At 34.3% G+C, this 19,973-nt stretch overlaps 1 protein-coding gene across 1 annotated transcript in view; it reads left to right on the top strand.

Annotated features, from left to right (window-relative positions):
• Positions 1-267: 267 nt before the first annotated feature.
• The window catches only part of LOC132714534 (tubulin-specific chaperone D-like), a 44,142-nt gene continuing 24,436 nt past the window's right edge, over positions 268-19,973 (top strand). The window contains 7 exon segments of the mRNA XM_060697428.1: positions 268-481; positions 10,174-10,224; positions 10,865-10,962; positions 12,389-12,490; positions 13,370-13,516; positions 13,783-13,921; positions 19,762-19,857. Coding sequence (XP_060553411.1) covers positions 295-481; positions 10,174-10,224; positions 10,865-10,962; positions 12,389-12,490; positions 13,370-13,516; positions 13,783-13,921; positions 19,762-19,857 — 820 coding nt within the window. The 5' untranslated portion in view covers positions 268-294.

Here is a 19,973-nt window from a genome sequence, read left to right as displayed (position 1 = left end):
CGTGGCCGAGGGGTCTGGAGTTCAAATCCAGGAAGGCAACTCAAATTGTTTAAGTCAAATAAACATTGAATTGAATATCAGTGTTGCAATTAGTCTTAAAGTAAATTAACTACAATTAAAACGCTAGAAAGCACTGGTGGCACTATACAAAAACAAATTAGTTTATAATCTCACAACCTTCACCTTTCTGACATTCTAAGACCCAAACAAATTCAGCGCCTTCTGTGCTTTGATTATAAATATTTAGTGGTGTTCAAAAGCTTGGTTAAATATTTAGAACATATTCCTCAGATAATGATCGAACGTACCTTAGAAATGAAAATGGCAGCTGACGCTTCGGAAAATGTGGAAAAGGAAGAGCCCGTAGGGTTTTGTTGCGAAGAATTTAAAGAATTTGATGAGGTGAAAGGATTGATAAGCAGCCTTCCTAATATTTACAATGATCAAATTGCTGTGGAAACAGCTGTCGAACGGTTTACAGGTAGGTTATTTTTTAAATTCTGCGTTTTTCATAGTGTTACTGTTAGTCATCACTATTTATGATTTCGAGTCATTTCGACCCAAGCCGTATCGGCCCAAAATTACCCAAGACGTTTCGGCTCTTTACCAAATCGGCCACATATTTAGTTAAGAAAAAGTCTTACCTTTGGGTGTTTTTCAATAAATGAATGAATAAAATGAATGAGAGACAGAATTATCAAATTATGAATAATTAAAGGAAGTGGCTAGCCGTACGGCTAGCCAAAAGTTCTAGCCGTATGTGAGTCACGTTCAACTAGCAAGGACACACTGTATTGGCTACTGGTTGGGGACCACCAAAACCGGACAACCACCAAACCCGGACGGCCCCGAAAATGCTCAATTCAGTATTTTCTTTGTTTAGTGGTTGTCAGTCACTTTTTCATCATCAATAAATGCATGTTTCTTCTAAAATTAAGTAAATAAATTTATTTCAACCTCCTTAAATGGTAATTTTTAATGTCTATTTCAAGAATGTTGATGTTAAAATTTGGGGGTCCAGAAAGCAATGCCTGACCTCATATACCAGCTATAATCATTTGCAAGGTAAACAATAGAATATCTAAAACTTCAGCATTTGTTGCTGAAATATTGTATATTGTGTTAAAAATCAAAAATCAAAACACCCAAGTTTTTATCTGATTTAAAACAAGTAATGTACATATCTGTCCGGACACATGGTATTGTACTTGTAGTGTAGACAATTTAGGTAATTTTGATACACTCCTTGTGAGGCTCAGATATAAGTGTCAATGCAATCATAAATAAACAAACTAGGTTGTTAGTTAGGAGAAGAACCTAGCTGAACTGTATCCAATTTTTTATCTCTAGGTTAAAAACTATGAAATCTGTATAGAAAAATGTTCAAAAAGTGTCAGGTTGATGGTCCCCGACCAGTAGTCGTACGGCATTTTCAAAATTAGATGGAAGTCGAAAATGCATATGTTATTTTATGACTTTAAGCGACGATTTTAACCAAGAAACAGCAATTGTCTTCGTATGTTTACTTTTTAATGATTATCTCCTTGTTGGCTACAGTAAAAAAAGTATGAATATCGATCTTTATCATCTCAAGACGTTGAGAAAAAATTGCGTTTGGTCGCAGTTAAATAACATCAATTGAAATAGTTTACAAAATTTTGATGATAATCCGATTTTTGTTGTTTTTTTTCATTAAGTTTAATTTTCGACACCTTAAAAATGAAAAACTATTGTTGTTGGGCTCTGGTAATTGCGTCAATTACCGACGGTATAGAAGTTTGTTCATCATTAAGGAAAGTTTGCATGTTCCGTGAAAGGCATTTTAAAATTCTATTGTCAGTTCCTGGGTAGACTTTAATTAAGGCTTATTAATTGATTGTGCTTTTATGTTCGATATTTATTTTCTGTATTTGAAAATTATACAACTATTTTTGCTTTTCACCGTTTTTTTTTCTCCAATGTTCTTTTTAGCTCGACTTTTCTATGAAAAGGGGAGCTATCCTACTCGCCCCGGCGTCGGCGTCGGCGTTAGCGTTGGCGTCACACCTTGGTTAAGTTTTTCGTACCACCCCACTTTATTTCAGAAGTATTACAAGTATGGCTTTGAAACTTACCATACTTGTTCACCATCATAACCTCCATCTACAGACAAGAGTACATAACTCTGTCAAGGTTTTTGACAGAATTATGGCCCTTTTTTGACTTAGAAAGTGTATTGAGCTTGGTTAAGTTTTTTGTACCACCTCACTTTATTTCAAAACCATTGGAGGTATTGCTTTGAAACTGACCATACTTGTTTACCATCACGACCTTCATCAACAGACAAGAGGACATAACTCTGTCAAGGTTTTTGACAGAATTATGCCCCTTTTTGACTTAGAAAATACATTGAATATGGGTAAAATCCACTTATTGCCTTAACCCTTTGAGATATTGCTTTGAAACTTTTAATGCTATTTCACATCATTAACCCCATCTGTACGCAAGAGAAGGTAACTCTGTCAGGGATTTGTTTTAAAAATTAAGGCCTTTTATCGACTTAGAATCTTGGTTAAGTTTTTTGTACCAGTCAACTTTTTGACTGAACTGGTTGAGATATTAAATTGAAAGTTGGAATACTTGTTTACCATCATGGTCCCAAACATGGGCAGGAGAAGGTAATTCTGTTAAGGATTTTATTTGAATTATGGCCCTTTTTGACTTAGAAACTCAGTTAAAATTTTCATTCTTGTCCACTTTTTTACCTAACCATTTGAGATATTACTTTGGAAGTTGGAGTTCTTATGTGCCATCATGAGACCTATCTGTAAGCAAGAGAAGATAACTCTGTGAAAATGTTTCTTGATTTGTACTTAGAAATTCCTAGTTAAAGTCTTGTGTGCCCTTAACTGTCAAAGTTTTGTTTTATAGGCAAGCACTAAAAAAGTCGAGCGCGCTGTCCTTCTGACAGCTCTTGTTATTTATTCCACTCCGATCATTATTTATTCGATCCATGTGCTTTATTAACAAAAAATCACCTTTCATACAAATAAAACAACAAATCATAATCATGAGGCCCAAAATAACATATGCATGTACAACTTCCATATAATTATGAAAAGTGCCGTACGGCTAGACAATACAGTGACTCCTGGCTAGTTGTACATGACTCGGGTACGGCTAGAACTTTTGGCTAGCCGTAAGGGCCCGTACAGCTAGCCACTTCCATAATTAAATTATGATTCTGTAATTGAATGAGACTTAAATAGTAGTAATCAAAACAAATAGAACAGAACATTAACTTTATTAAACAAAACATAGTACATGAACTCTTTAAAAACAGATTTTTATGTGCTTATCATCAACAAGCATGTTTTTTTTTTAATTTTAACAATTTAAAAGCAAGAATAATACACGAAACAAACATTTATTATCAACAACTATTAAATTAATAGTAAGTGACGAGTTTCAGAATTGATACAAAACAACATATAACAATTTAAAAATTATACTTGTACTTTCATGAATTAAAACAAACAATACATTGTGAACAGACATTTTTTTATAAATTACATTTTTAGCTCACCTGTCACAAAGTGACAGGGTGAGCTTTTGTGATCGCTTTTCGTCTGGCGTCCGTCCGTCCGTCGTCCGTCCGTAAACTTTTACTTTAAATGACATCTCCTCATAAACCACTAAGCCAATTTCATTCAAACTTCACAGGAATGTTCCTTTGGTGGTCACCTTTAAAAATTGTTCAAAGAATTTAATTCCATGCAGAACTCTGGTTGCCATGGCAACCGAAAGAAAAAACTTTAAATATCTTCTTTTAAAAAACCATAAGAGCTAGAGCTTAGATATTTGGCATGAAACATCTTCTAGTGAGTGTCTACCAAGTTTGTTCAAATAAAAGCCCTGGGGTCAAAATTGGCCCCGCCCCGGGGGGTCATTGATTTTCCCTATATGCATATAGTAAAAACTTAAAAAATCTTCTTTTAAAGAACCCAAAGAGCTAGAGCTAAGATATTTAGCATCAAACATGTTCTAATGGGTGTCTACCGAGTTTGTTCAAATAAAAGCCCTGGGGTCAAAATTGGCCCCGCCCCCAGGGGGTCATTGATTTTCCCTATATGCATATAGTAAAAACTTAGAAAATCTTCTTTTAAAGAACCCAAAGAGTTAGAGCTAAGATATTTAGCATGAAACATTTTCTAATAAGTGTCTACCAAGTTTGTTCAAATAAAAGCCCTGGGGTCAAAATTGGCCCGCCCCGGGGGTCATTGATTTTCTTTATATGTGTATAGCAAAAACTTAAAATCTTCTTTGAAAAAACCCAAATAGCTAGAGTTTAGATATTAAGCATGAAACATCTTCTAGTTAGTGTCTACAAAGTTTGTTCAAATAAAAGCCCTGAGGTCAAAATTGGCCCCGCCCCGAGGGTCATTGATTTTCTTTATATGTGTATAGCAAAAACTTAAAATCTTCTTTGAAAAAACCCAAATAGCTAGAGTTTAGATATTAAGCATGAAACATCTTCTAGTAAGTGTCTACAAAGTTTGTTTAAATAAAAGCCCTGGGGTCAAAACTGGCCCGGCCCCAGGGGTGTCATTGTTTTTAACTATATATGTATAGTAAAAACTTAAAAAATCTTCTTTTAAAAAGCCCAATGAGCTAGAGCTTAGATGTTTAGCATGAAACATCTTCTTATTGGTGTCTACCAAGTTTGTGCAAATAAAAGCCCTTGGGTTAAATTGGCCCTGCAACGTTGGGGGTTGGGGGGCCTTTATACAGGTGAGCGACCTCAGGGCCATTATGGCCCTCTTGTTTTACAATAAAAGTGACAGATTTTCAATTAGAAAGTTACAATAATAATTTAAAATATTATCAAGAAATTATAACAAATCATAAGTTAAAAAACTTTTGAAGTTTTCTTTTATATAACTAACGCTTATAAGCTAAAAATAATAAATTTGTTACACCTTGAAAAAAACAACATCTAAATATGAAATAAATATTGTATGTGTGCCATCAATCAATACACTATAATTTTTTAACGATTGTAAATATTTTTAAAATGTAATAAAAACGGGCCAAAACATCTTGCGGAAAAGGGCCGAAACGTCTAGGGGCCGTTTTTGTACAGGGGCCGATTTGGTTTTGGGCAGAAATGTCCTGTTTGCCTATTTATACTGAATTTATAGTTTTATCATTCATAAATTTTATTGCTTGTTTTTCCTTTAAATTTAAAAAAAAATCACATTTACCAGCACCCTGAAAATGCCTGATTTATTTTTAGCTCACCTGTCACAAAGTGACAGGGTGAGCTTTTGTGATCGCTTTTCGTCCGGCGTCTGTCCGGCGTCCATAAACTTTTACTTTAAATGACATCTCCTCATAAACCACTAGGCCAATTTCATCCACACTTCACAGGAATGTTCCTTTGGTGGTCACCTTTAAAAATTGTTCATAGAATTTAATTCCATGCAGAACTCTGGTTGCCATGGCAACCAAAAGAAAAAACTTTAAATAATTTCTTTTAAAAAACCGAAAGAGCTAGAGCTTAGATTTTTGACATGAAACATCTTCTAGTGAGTGTCTACCAAGTTTGTTCAAATAAAAGCCCTGGGGTCAAAATTGGCCCCGCCCCAGGGGGTCATTGATTTTCCCTATATGCATATAGTAAAAACTTAAAAAATCTTCTTTTAAAGAACTCGAAGAGCTAGAGCTAAGATATTTAGCATCAAACATGTTCTAATAGGTGTCTACCGAGTTTGTTCAAATAAAAGCCCTGAGGTCAAAATTGGCCCCGCCCCAGGGGGTCATTGATTTTCCTAATATGTGTATAGCAAACCTTAAAAAATCTTCTTTTAAAAAACCCAAATAGCTAGAGTTTAGATATTAAGCATGAAACATCTTCTAGTGAGTGTCTACAAAGTTTGTTCAAATAAAAGCCCTGAGGTCAAAATTGGCCCCGCCCCGGGGGTCATTGATTTTCTTTATATGTGTATAGCAAAAACTTAAAATCTTCTTTGAAAAAACCCAAATAGCTAGAGTTTAGATATTAAGCATGAAACATCTTCTAGTAAGTGTCTACAAAGTTTGTTTAAATGAAAGCCCTGGGGTCAAAACTGGCCCGGCCCCAGGGGTGTCATTGTTTTTAACTATATATGTATAGTAAAAACTTAAAAAATCTTCTTTTAAAAAGCCCAATGAGCTAGAGCTTAGATGTTTAGCATGAAACATCTTCTTATTGGTGTCTACCAAGTTTGTGCAAATAAAAGCCCTTGGGTTAAATTGGCCCTGCAACGTTGGGGGTTGGGGGCCTTTATACAGGTGAGCGACCTCAGGGCCATCATGGCCCTCTTGTTTTACAATAAAAGTGACAGATTTTCAATTAGAAAGTTACAATAATAATTTAAAATATTATCAAGAAATTATAACAAAACATAAGTTAAAAAACTTTTGAAGTTTTCTTTTATATAACTAACGCTTATAAGCTAAAAATAATAAATTTGTTACACCTTGAAAAAAACAACATCTAAATATGAAATAAATATTGTAGGTGTGCCATCAATCAATACACTATAATTTTTTAACGATTGTAAATATTTTTAAAATGTAATAAAAACGGGCCAAAACATCTTGCGGAAAAAGGGCCGAAACGTCTAGGGGCCGATTTTTGTACAGGGGCTGATTTGGTTTGGGGCCGAAATGTCCTGTTTGCCTATTTATACTGAATTTATAGTTTTATCATTCATAAATTTTATTGCTTGTTTTTCCTTTAAATTAAAAAAAAATCACATTTACCAGCACCCTGAAAATGCCTGATTTATTTTTAGCTCACCTGTCACAAAGTGACAGGGTGAGCTTTTGTGATCGCTTTTCATCCGGCGCCTGTCCGGCGTCCATAAACTTTTACTTTAAATGACATCTCCTCATAAACCACTAGGCCAATTTCATCCACACTTCACAGGAATGTTCCTTTGGTGGTCACCTTTAAAAATTGTTCATAGAATTTAATTCCATGCAGAACTCTGGTTGCCATGGCAACCAAAAGAAAAAACTTTAAATAATTTCTTTTAAAAAACCGAAAGAGCTAGAGCTTAGATTTTTGGCATGAAACATCTTCTAGTGAGTGTCTACCAAGTTTGTTCAAATAAAAGCCCTGGGGTCAAAATTGGCCCCGCCCCAGGGGGTCATTGATTTTCCCTATATGCATATAGTAAAAACTTAAAAAATCTTCTTTTAAAGAACTCGAAGAGCTAGAGCTAAGATATTTAGCATCAAACATGTTCTAATAGGTGTCTACCAAGTTTGTTCAAATAAAAGCCCTGAGGTCAAAATTGGCCCCGCCCTGGGGGTCATTGATTTTCCTAATATGTGTATAGCAAAACCTTAAAAAATCTTCTTTGAAAAAACCCAAATAGCTAGAGTTTAGATATTAAGCATGAAACATCTTCTAGTGAGTGTCTACAAAGTTTGTTCAAATAAAAGCCCTGAGGTCAAAATTGGCCCCGCCCCGGGGGTCATTGATGTTCCTTATATGTGTATAGCAAAAACTTAAAATCTTCTTTGAAAAAACCCAAATAGCTAGATTTTAGATGTTAAGCATGAAACATCTTCTAGTAAGTGTCTACAAAGTTTGTTCAAATAAAAGCCCTGGGGTCAAAACTGGCCCCGCCCCAGGGGTGTCATTGCTTTTAACTATATGTGTATTGTCAAAACTTGAAAAAATCTTCTTTTAAAAAGCCCAATGAGCTAGAGCTTAGATGTTTAGCATGAAACATCTTCTTATGGGTGGGGGGGGAGGGCTATATACAGGTGAGCGACTTCAGGGCCATCATGGCCCTCTTGTTTTATTTGTTCATTGGTTGAGACATTAGTTTGTATATGCCCGAAAGGGCATATTATGTTATGCCCCCTGGAGTCCGTCTGTCTGTCTGTCTGGTAGCAATTTTGTTTCCGGAGCATAACTTAAGTTCCATTTGGCCCACAATGTTCAAACTTCATAGGATTCAAAGGTCAAAGGTCAAGGTCACTATTACCTTAAAATTGAAAACGGTTTCCGGAGCATAAATTAAGTTTCATTTGACCCACAATGTTCAAACTTCATAGGATGATTATCCATATTGGGTAGAAGACCCCTATTGATTTTGGGGCCCACGGTCAAAGGTCAAGGTCACTATTACCTTGATACTGAAAACAGTTTCCGGAGCATAACTTCCATTTGTTCCATTTGGCCCACAATATTCAAACTTCACTTTTGATTTTTGGGTCACAAGTTCAAAGGTCAAGGTCACTATTACCTTAACCAATTACCCAATATATACGCCTTTAAACGCCCCTTCTGTTTGGGGGGTTTGAAGGGGGCGAAGTCCCCCTCATCGCCAAGAAAATTTTGGACCTGTGAGAGGCTAAAAATGACCCCAGATCAATCATTAGGTAATGTGTAACCAATGCTGAAAAGCATTTGACTCTATCTCAATCCATTTAGAAGTTGCAGCACTTTGATATCAATTTTGAAAAAATCAAAGCAAAATAATGATTTTTGGCAATTTTGAGATGTCCCCTCGTTGCCATGGTAACAGAAAATTTAAGCCTGAGCATGTTGTTGCAAAGGTAATGGTCCAGTAAACACTTGTGCCAAGTTTGATTAGTATTGAAGCAGTTTTTGTAGTTTCATAGCAATTTGAACTTGTAACGGGAGACTTTTCAATGAAAACAGCAATTTTTCACAAAATGCTCATGAAGTAATGGGTTAAAATTGAAAACAGTTTTCGGAGCATAACTTAAGTTCCATTTGACCCACAATATTCAAACTTCATAGGATAATTGTCCATATTAGGTAGGAGACCCATATTGATTTTGGGGTCACAAGGTCAAAGGTCAAGGTCACTATTACCTTAATACTGAAAACAGTTTCCGAAGCATAACTTAAGTTCCATTTGGCCCACAATATTCAAACTTCATAGGATGATTGTCCATATTAGGCAAAAGACCCCTATTGATTTTGGGGTCAATAGGTCAAAGATCAAGGTCACAATTATCTTAAAACCAAAAACGGTTTTCAGAGCATAATGTAAGTTCCATTTGGCCCACTATATTCAAACTTCATAGGATGATTGTCCATATTGGGTAGAAGACCCCTTTTGATTTTGGGGTCACAAGGTAAAAGGTCAAGGTCACTTTTACCTTAATACTGAAAACAGTTTCTAGAGCATAACTTAAGTTCCATTTGGCCCACAATATTCCAACTTCATAGTATGATTGTGCATATTGGATAGAAGACCCCTATTGATTTTTGGATCACAAGGTCAAAGGTCAAGGTCACTATTACCTTAAAATTGAAAACAGTTTCCGGAGCATAATTAAAGTTCCATTTGGCTCACAATATTCAAACTTCTTAGGATGATTATCCATATTGGGTAGAAGACCCCTATTGATTTTTGGGTCACAATGTCAAAGGTTAAGGTCATTATTAATAACTTAAGTATTAATCAACCTACAGCTGTAAAATTTTATAGGATGAACAGCTAATTCCCATGTCTTATAAATACTTCATCCTTACTAAAAAAAAAAATACTTTCGGGCATATAATGCTCTGCCTAGCAGTGCTCTTGTTTCTTTCTTTTATATCAACAATAACTGCATGTTTGTTCTATGATTAAGTAATTAAATGTATTTCAATTTTTGTAAACGGTAATATTTTCTTTATACTAGTTATAATTTATATTTGCAGAGTGAATAAGAGAATATCCAAAACTTCAGCAATTGCTGCTGAAGTATTTTATATTATGTTAAAAATAAAATATTAAAACACCAAAGTTTTTATTGAATTAAATCAGCATCATGGACATATCTCTCCGTACACATGGTATTGTAGTGTGGACAATTTAGGTAATTTTGATACCCTGCTTCACAGGCCTCAGAAAAGTCTGGAAAACTTATTTAATGAAAATTATGAAAATTTATATAGATCAACACGGAAATACCCAAAGGACTCATTAATGGAAATTTGGGAGTCGTTTACCCCTTATTTTGGCTTGTGAATTCCAAAATATAATCCTTTCCCATTTTTACCTATATAATGTGACTTCAAGTGTCAGACATTTTGCAGTCTCTGACTTCCAAATTTTGGAACTTAAATTAATGGCTGTGATTTAAAAATATAAATATTTATTTTATTTATTTCAGTTATAATAGACATGTATCAAGAGCAACCTCATCTTATTGACCCACATCTTGGTAAGTTTACATCATTTATTACATGCCTCTAATTTTCACTGTAATTACAACTAAATGTGAAATTCATCAGCCAGTTGTAACTATGGCCTCCCAACCCAGGGAAATATCTGTAGTGGCACTATTCAATGGAGGCAGTCATATAGTAAAACTTCTGCTAAATGCACCTACATATTCAAGTTGGAAAGACCAGGAAATATCCCTGCTCTTTCTTGTGGGTAGAGGCAGGTTGCAATTGACTGACTGTGCATAATAGAGATTCTTTCAGTTTTACAAAGAATGCCAGAAAAAGTTGTTATTTTATAACTGTTCAGATATATGGACATATAAGTTACATATGCTATAGTATGTTGATATAGAAGGTATAACTATGATAAGTTAAGAGGGATAAAAGGTATCTAGATTTAGAGATGGAAAGGTTATCTAAATATATTATATAAAGGAGTAAAACTACTTAGATAACATATAGACCTGTAATTTAGATTTAGAATGGTAAATGTTACTTGATAAAGAGGGGTAAAAGTTACTTAGATTTAGAGGGTAAAAATTATATTGTACTAATTTGAAGGGGTAAAGGTTTCTTTGACATGCTAGAGGAATAAATGTTTCATATACAATATAAATGTTACCTTTATAATTTCAGAGGACTTGATGAACAAACTGTTAACAATAGGAAGGAATGTCAACTCCCCTCAACCATTGCAACATCTTGCATTTAAATTCCTTTATCTTATAACAAAGGTATTTATCAACCAAATACATATACATGTATATATAATTGTAATACTGTGAAATCATTTATATTCTTGGGTATGAAATTTCGTGGTTTTATTAAAACGTGGGTTCTTAAATTTGTTGATTTTCATTTTCTGGTAAAAAAAAAAGTAATGCAAAATAATCTTTCACTTAATCACCGCACTGTTTTGCTTACTACATGTATAGAACACGTCTCTTGGCTTAACACAGTTACTGCCGATAATTGACTGCAATTAACATGTTTGTGTGACATTATATGCAGCTCCATTGGTCATACTCCCCCTATAATTCACTGATGTAAACATCGCATAAATAATACGACACTGGTCACTTTTTAACCAGCGAGTTAAAAACAGTTTACACCCTGATCGGACAAAAACTGCACGCTAAGTCACATCGACCCTGTAATTAATACACATATAAATTAATGACTGTTTTATTAAATCAAAATCTAATACTGTAGTTTCAAAATTCAAAGAAATTCATGCTAAGGGTTTAAGTGCCATAATTTGTTTTTATTCAAGTGTATATCTCAAGACTGACTGACTTTGACTTTGTTCTTAATGACAGTTGAGAAAAAAATTTATTGATTCTTCTTTACATGTATAATAATTAGGGATGGCAACAAATACCAAAATCAATACTCGAGTACTCGGTCATTTTTCCGATCGAGTACTCGGTTACTCGGACGATTTCCAATGATCTTCAAAGTTTATCACACAATATCAACACTGTCTGCATGCTACTTTCGTTTTCTATTTACATTCATAGAATTTGTAACTATAGATAGGACTGCAAAGGAGACAAATTAATTAAAATTAAATCAACGACATTATATTTTAGAACATATTTATTAATGCAATATCAAGTTTAAAACATGTTTAACAGTTGAAACATCTTTTTCTTCTTGTAATAAAATAGACTAATCGGCGTCAACAAAAGTTTACCCGGGTCTAAATACTACCTTAATTATCATATCATAATAGCAATACGGCCCTTTGTTGTTTTCAAAAATGTTACCTTAAAACAAGATTCGGGTACAAACTGCACTGTGATACACAATTAAAGGTTACTAAATATCATAAGAGGCCGGATGACGTAAGCGACACATGTGCGCGTGTCAAACTGTTGATCGCCCCATTAAATTTATGGTATCATTTTCGCACCTCTGCAAGGAAGTTGTGATTGCATTTAACAGGTATTTATGAAGGTATATGCACATCTCCGAATTTCTGAACTAATTGGATACATTTATTAAATTTAATGTCTAAATAGCAAATAAAATAGAAATTATACATTTTTTTCTGAGTAATCGAATATCAATTTTGTTAACCGATATTCGGACGTTCGATCGAGTACTCGGTTAACCGGTTACTCGTTGCCATCCCTAATAATAATATTTTAATTTTAGTTACGAGGAGCCAAGATAGTAGTAAGATTATTTCCTCATGAAGTGGTTGATGTAGAACCAGTCCTGGCTCTAATTTCTCAACAAGATCCTAAAGACTTTGAGGTAAGAATATGCATATTTTTTAGTAGTAATACATATATCCAATGTTTCACAAATTTGTTATTATTGGAAAATGTAAAAGCAGGGTCATTTTAAAAATACATTGTAGGTTTTCAAGTTCTATACTTCCAAAATGAAGTTATGGTATAATATTGTTTGATAGTTCGTACTTTGTTTGTCACAGCCTTGAGGTTACAAAAAAAAACTTTTTCTCCAAGTTCATTCTTGAATCTCAGAATTTTCATTGGTCAGTGTGTATTCTGTACTGGTTTCTGACCAATCAAATCCTTGATTGGGCTTAAAAGATTTCTTTGTAACCTTGATCCTAGTTTTCATTTTGTATGCATATTTTATTTAAAAAAACATAACAAACATCAGGCACAAACCATATAAAACTGTGTTGTATTTAATACATCAAATAACATTTTTTAGCCCTCAACCTGATAAATGTGTATAGTAGGTTTGCCCAGCTTTGAATTTGGAACCATCCATTCAAAAGTTAAGGGATTTCAAATAATACAAAATTCTGCAGCAATCAGTATAGAGCTTGGTCAGACTGGACTGATATGTAGGCTGGCCTGGTGTCTCTTTACTAATGGCAAAGGCTAATCACTTTCTGTTTCCAGCAGGCTAAGGGGTTAATATATTTGATTTAAATAAAGAGTTCTGGGTCAGGTTAGGAAGAATAGGTTAAAACTTCACACACATGTTCTCTATGATTATCGGACATGTTGGGCACATAACTCTGCTCCTTTCCTTACTGTCAAACACAGAGAATAGTTTAGCATGCAGTTTAATATAGAAGCCTACATGTTTATCTATTTTAATTACTAGCTTCAAATTATTACGCAACATATGTGTTTGTTTTATATATTTTGATAGGCCTGGGAGACACGCTATATCTTGTTGCTATGGTTATCTATGGCCTGTATGATACCATTCGATCTATCCAGACTTGATAGTAATGTTATAGAAGAATCTGGGGACCATAAACTACCCGTCATGGATAAAATATATAATGTTGCTAAGGTAAGTGGTTGCTATGGTCACCTAAAATAATTTTTATCGGATCTCTTTTATCAGAATAGTGTAAAGTCAGATGTTAAAGGATTATTTTCCTCCATACAATTTAAGTAATGTATGTATGTATATATTGGTCAAAAGATTTTGTTGTAGTTAAGACTTATATAAAGCGCACTCCGGCGGATGCGCAGGCTGGTCTGGATCCATGCTGGTTGCAAACGCATTATGTTGGTTTTGTCATGGCATGGCTCATATTCACTGTTGTTTTCTAGCAATACCTGATGGTGGCAGATAAAACACGTGATGCTGCAGCCTATCTTATGTCACGATTTATGACACGTCCTGATGTGAAGAAGAAAAAACTACCAGAATTCCTTGATTGGTCAATGAAATACCTGGATACAGCCGATTGTAAGCTATCAGCATATTTCTACCATTGCTAAGCTGTAAATATAACATATGTAGATCAAGGGTCATAAAGGGGTCATATTATTAGCTCATGTATTTTGGAGAAAATGTCCGGCTATTATGGTAGCTGTGTTGTCGTCGTCTTGCAAAAACTTCAATGTAGCTCATTTTTCAAACATTTGAAATAGGTACTAACATGAAAACTTGGAATACTTGTTTATCATGACATGGCACAGATGTACATGTATGACAATGATTATTTCATTGATAGTCCTTTATATATAAGTCATTTTTTGGAGGGGGGATGTTGTTGTTAAAATTGGTCATTGAGAGCTGTTGCCTTATCAGAGGAGTTTTAACTTTTCATGAAGAGCTATTGTTTTTTATTGTGTCATAAACTACTGGTGCAATTTCATCCAAACTTTACAGGAATGATCAGTACCCTGTCTAGTTGTGCATATTGTCAGCATTTTCCGGTTCAGTGATTTTTGTCAGAGTTATGGCCCTTTAATACTTTTTAATTTTAAAGTTTGTCCGGACTACTTCTCTTATACCACTAATGCAATTTCATTGAAACTTTACAGGATTTATCTGTAGCTCAAGTTCTTGCGCATATTACACAGGGTTTCTGGTTGAAGGATTTTTGGCCGAGTTATGGCCCTTTGACAAAAAGGTGTTTTTTTCTGTGTGTTGCCAGATACACAAAAGCTTGTCCGGACTACTCATAAACTACTGGTGCAGTTTCATCCAAACTTTACAGGAATGATCAGTACCAAGTCTAGTTGTGCATATTGTCAGCATTTTCCGGTTCAATGATTTTTAGTCCCCTACCGGTTTACCGGAGGGGACTTTAGGTTTACCCTCCGTCTGTCTGTCCGTCCGTCAGTCCGTCCGTCTGTCCGTCCGAGCAGACGAGAGCTACATTATGAGGTTTAGGTTTATGTACAGGCACTCTGTATGGGGTTCATTCCGTAGAGACATGTATTATGTGGTTAAAAATGCTCTTATGGGGTTAAAAAAATTTGCTCTTGTGGGGTTAAGAGATCAAAGGAATAACCCCACAAACACGTCTGCTAAGTATGTCCGTCAGTCCGTCCGTCCACAAAACTGGATCCCGCGATAACGCAAAAAGTACTGAAAATATTTTAATGAAACTTGATATATGGATAGATGGCAGTATGGAGATTATGCACGTCTTTTTCTTTTCTTCCTATGTTGAAAATTCTGGTTGCTATGGCAACAAATAGACTAAAAATATGGCAAATTTTACACATAACCTGGATCCCATGATACCACAAAAAGGACTGAAAATATTTTTATGAAACTTGACACATGGATAGATGGTAGTATGGAGAGTATGCACATCTTTTTCTTTTTTTCCTATGCTGAAAATTCTGGTTGCTATGGCAACAACTAGACTGAAAATATGGCAAATTTTACACATAACCTGGATCCAGCGATAACGCAAAAAGTACTGAAAGTATTTTTATGAAACTTGACATATGGGTAGATGGCAGTATGGAAATTATGCACATTCTTTTCTTATCTTCCTGTATTGAAAATTCTGGTTGCTATGGCAACAAATAGACTGAATATCATGATTTCTGATTCTAGTTTTTAAGTTTTTTCACTATAAGTTCTTTATTTCTTAAGGTATTTTCTTCAAACTTTAAATGTAAGTTGCTAGTCATCAACCACATCATATTTGACAAAGTTTACAACTCTAGCACAAAATTTATCAGAATTACCTCCCTTGAGCTTAAAATTTTCATGAAAAAAACATTGTTTTTTTTTTTTAATAACTTCTTTTTTTCTGAACGTATCTACTTCATATAAATGTTTCTTATTATCACTCAACATTTGTGAGTGTTCAATACTCTAGCAAGACTATTTCCAAAATTATGCCCCTTTTGAACTTTTTTTTGAGAAATTGGTAATTTTTACACCAACTTCTACAATCATGATAGGATTTTCTTTAAACTCCCACATCATAATAATATGACAAGGTTTATAAATCTAGCATCCATATTTCCAGAATTATCTCCTCCTTAAACTTTTAATTTTTCCTATTCGTTCTTTTAACTTTCATTTACTTCAAATTCAAAATAAACATTCAATATTCATACCTTCATTACTAATTGTTCTTTGTTACACTCACATCATGTATGACATTGTTATCTCCTTTTTTTTTTAATTTTTGTTTTTAAAAATGTTATATTTTGATGACAGGGATGTTTAAAAAATAACTTTAGAGTGTCCTTCAGTCCGTCTGTCTGTCTGTCTGTACATAAAAACTGTTCACTGTGATCACTTTTAAAGAACTTTTTCAACAAATTTACTTAAAATAGAAACATAAATGAATGGCCCTTCAGAATGTTGCTTTGGCTCTTACCGGTAGGGGACTTATGGATTGCTTGCAATACTATGATAATTGCTTGTTGTCAGAGTTATGGCCCTTTAATAATTTTTAAAGTTTGTCCGGACTACTTATCTTATACCACTAATGCAATTTCAATGAAACTTTACAGGATTGATCTGTAGCTCAAGTCCTTGCGCATATTGCACGGGTTTTCCGGTTGAATGATTTTTGGCCGAGTTATGGCCCTTTGATAAAAAGTATTTTTTTCTGTGTGTTGCCAGATACGCAAAAGCTTGTCCGGACTACTCCTCATAAACTACTGGTGCAATTTCATCCAAACTTTACAGGAATGATCAGTACCAAGTCTAGTTGTGCACAGACCTGGGGATGATTACATTGATCAGTAATTGATTTAATTACAATTACTTTCAGATTTTATTGTAATTGATTACAATTGATTACTCAGACTTGCCTCTGTAATCAATTAAATTACAATTACTTTTGAGAAAGTAATTGATTGATAATTGATTACATTCCATGTATAACTATAAACAAAAGTTTCTTAATGCTATTTAATATATACATTATATATACAACAAAGGGGATTTCCAAGCTCATCAACAGTCATCATTTTAACCACACTTTTAGTTACTGTCACAATCACTTTATCGTATTTTAGCATTGCACTTTAGCATATAAGTTCATGAAACCGCCTATCAGGTCAGACTGCATCTATCAGGACGGAAAAATTTACCCCAACACTAAACAAACGCTCTACAGGGGCCAATGATGCAGGGGGGGGGGATGGATCCTCAGTCTTCTTTCGGTGTAGGTTTCATAATGAACTTCTGCAACAGAAATTTTTTTAAAAGTGTCAATTGTTCAGTATACTGTATATAGGTGTTAAAACCAGGTGTGAAAAAATAAATTTTTTTATATGGGAATTCAAAGAGAGACAATAGACTTTCAAAGAAATTATCAGTTTTTTTTACAAACACTTTGCAATGGACAACAGTACCATTATAATATAGACCACATTGTCTATCACCTTACAAAATAAACTGTTGCATATAATTTAAAATATGGGTAATATGCATCTGACATTAACTCTAGAATAATACAAAGTAACTACATTGGTTTGAAACTTTTAAAAACAAGGTTTAACCAAAATATGTGAAACAAAATTTAGCATACCTTTATGTGGGAAATGAAAATTTTGAATGTGACTTAGTGTTTTCTATTTTATCTTTTTAGGGCACAATTTGCACTGTGCTGTCACATTTTCGCCAGATGTTTTTAGGAAATTCAAAACATCAATAAATCCCAATGATTTTGACATTTTTGGTTAGAATACCAGCCAAACAATGATGTCTATCTTTTAGTTAGAATTTGGTTAACGTTTGGATTAAAACTTATTTCTTCATTGTGAGTGATGTCTTTAAAAATGTCTCACTTGATATTTTACTGCCTTAGTTAAAACTGTAACATGTGAAATAAATCATTTGAAAATTCAATTTTAGTTTCATGTAAAAATCTGAAAAGTAATCAATATCAATCAAAATTGTAATCATAATTACAGACTGAATTTAAGCTGTAATTGATTAATTACAATTAATGTAATCAATTTTGGGCAAGGTAATCAATTACATGATGATTACACTGTAATCATGTAATCAATTAAAAAATCAATGATTATGATTAGTGATTACCCCAGGTCTGGTTGTGCACTGTCCGTCTGTCTGTCTGTCTGTCTGTCTGTCTGTCACAAAATTTGTCCCAACATGAAATTGACCATCATGAGGCGACACATGTGATTACTGATCGCTCTTGTTGTGACTTTGCTTTGGCATAATCAACTTAATTGTATAAGGTAGTCTTTATTCTGGGGAAACAACATACTTCTTCAAATTGATAGCATGGTCTTGAGTTTAAAAGTTCAGGAAAATTTCAGTACCATGTGCCTATTATTAACAGATTATGGGGGCTACTTTGTTTGAAGTCACCTTGTTGTAAAGTATAAAGTATAAGAAATATAATCCTTTTGAATACAATAAAGCCTTTAAAAATGAATATTTTCTTAACCCATCAGGTTTCAGAAATTATGTATTGTCAGAGTTTTAACTTTTTTATATTAAAACATTGTACTTTATGCAATAAATAAAAATTAATATTTTTATTTCTTATGAAAATTATCCATTTTTGTGTCGCCTCTACGGAGTAGTGGCGACATATAGGGATCACTTCTCCGTCGTCTGTCTGTCTGTCCGTCCGTCCGTCCGTCTGTCTGTCCGTCCGTCTGTCTGTCACAAAACTTGTCTGGACTACTCCTCATAAACTACTGGTGCAATTGCATCCAAAACTTTACAGGAATCGATCAGTTCCAAGTCTAGTTGTGCATTATTGTCAGCATTTTCCGGTTCAATGTTTTTTGGCAGAGTTATGGCCCTTAAATAATTTTTAACTTTAAAGTTTGTCCGGACTACTTCTCTTATACCACTAAGCAATTTCAATGAAACTTTACAGGATTGATCTGTAGCTCAAGTCCTTGCGCATATTGATAGGGTTTTTCCGGTTGAATGATTTTTGGCCGAGTTATGGGGCCCTTTGATAAAAAGGTGTTTTTTTCTGTGTGTTGCCAGATACACAAAAAGCTTGTTTCCGGATACCCCTCATAAACTACTGGTGCAATTTCATCTAAACTTTACAGGAATGATCAGTACCAAGGTAGTTTGTGCATATTATCAGCATTTTTCCGGTTCAATGAATTTTTGTCAGAGTTATGGTCCCCTTTAATAATTTTTATTTTTTAAGTTTGTTCCGGACTACTTCTCTTATACCACTAAAGCAATTTCAATGAAACTTTACAGGATTGATTCTGTAGCCTCAAGTCCTTGCGCATATTGCACGGGTTTTCCGGTTGAATGATTTTTGGCCGAGTTATGGCCCTTTGATAAAAAGGTGTTTTTTCTGTGTGTTGCCAGATACGCAAAAGCTTGTCCGGACTACTCCTCCAGGGTTGTCATTAACATTTTTTGCAGAAGGTTTGTTTTGAACTTGAGGCGGTCATTTCTGTCTTCATCATGCATAACAAAGAGTGTTTTCTTAATTTTGAGGCGGCCCATAATGCATTTGAGAGAGGCATTTTGGCCTCCTGCCGCCTCTTAATGACAACCCTGACTCCTCATAAACTACTGGTGCAATTTTATCTAAACTTTACAGGAATGATCAGTACCAAGTCTAGTTGTGCACTGTCCGTCTGTCTGTCCGTCTGTCACAAACTTTGTCTCAACATGAAATTGGCCATCATGAGGCGACACATGTGATTACTGATCGCTCTTGTAATTGTTAAAGGAGTAAATATGAAATATTTTTCATGAAGATGAAAAATGTAGTAAGATATACTTATGTTATGAAACCAATATCTGTTATATTTCATCCAAGATTTGAAATGCTTTTGTTCATTATTGTTGTTCATGTTGTCTAGATTCAACAATGATTGGAACAGTAAGTTTAACTGGTGTACTGGCAACTCTAGGACAGATGTTCAAGCATGGCAAGAGGGAAGACCTTTTACAATATGGTGTGTACATTTCATTCTTTTATATTCTTTATGTGTTACCTGCAAATAAAGATTTTTTCTTTTATGCTTCTAGGCATATAGTAATTGGACAGTCTGTCAGACCATCAGTCCCGCCC

The sequence above is a fragment of the Ruditapes philippinarum genome, unplaced genomic scaffold (assembly GCF_026571515.1).
Source record: "Ruditapes philippinarum isolate M1 unplaced genomic scaffold, ASM2657151v2 ctg3275_1_1_1_1, whole genome shotgun sequence".
NCBI lineage: Eukaryota > Metazoa > Mollusca > Bivalvia > Venerida > Veneridae > Ruditapes > Ruditapes philippinarum.
This window is presented reverse-complemented; position numbering and strand designations above follow the sequence as displayed.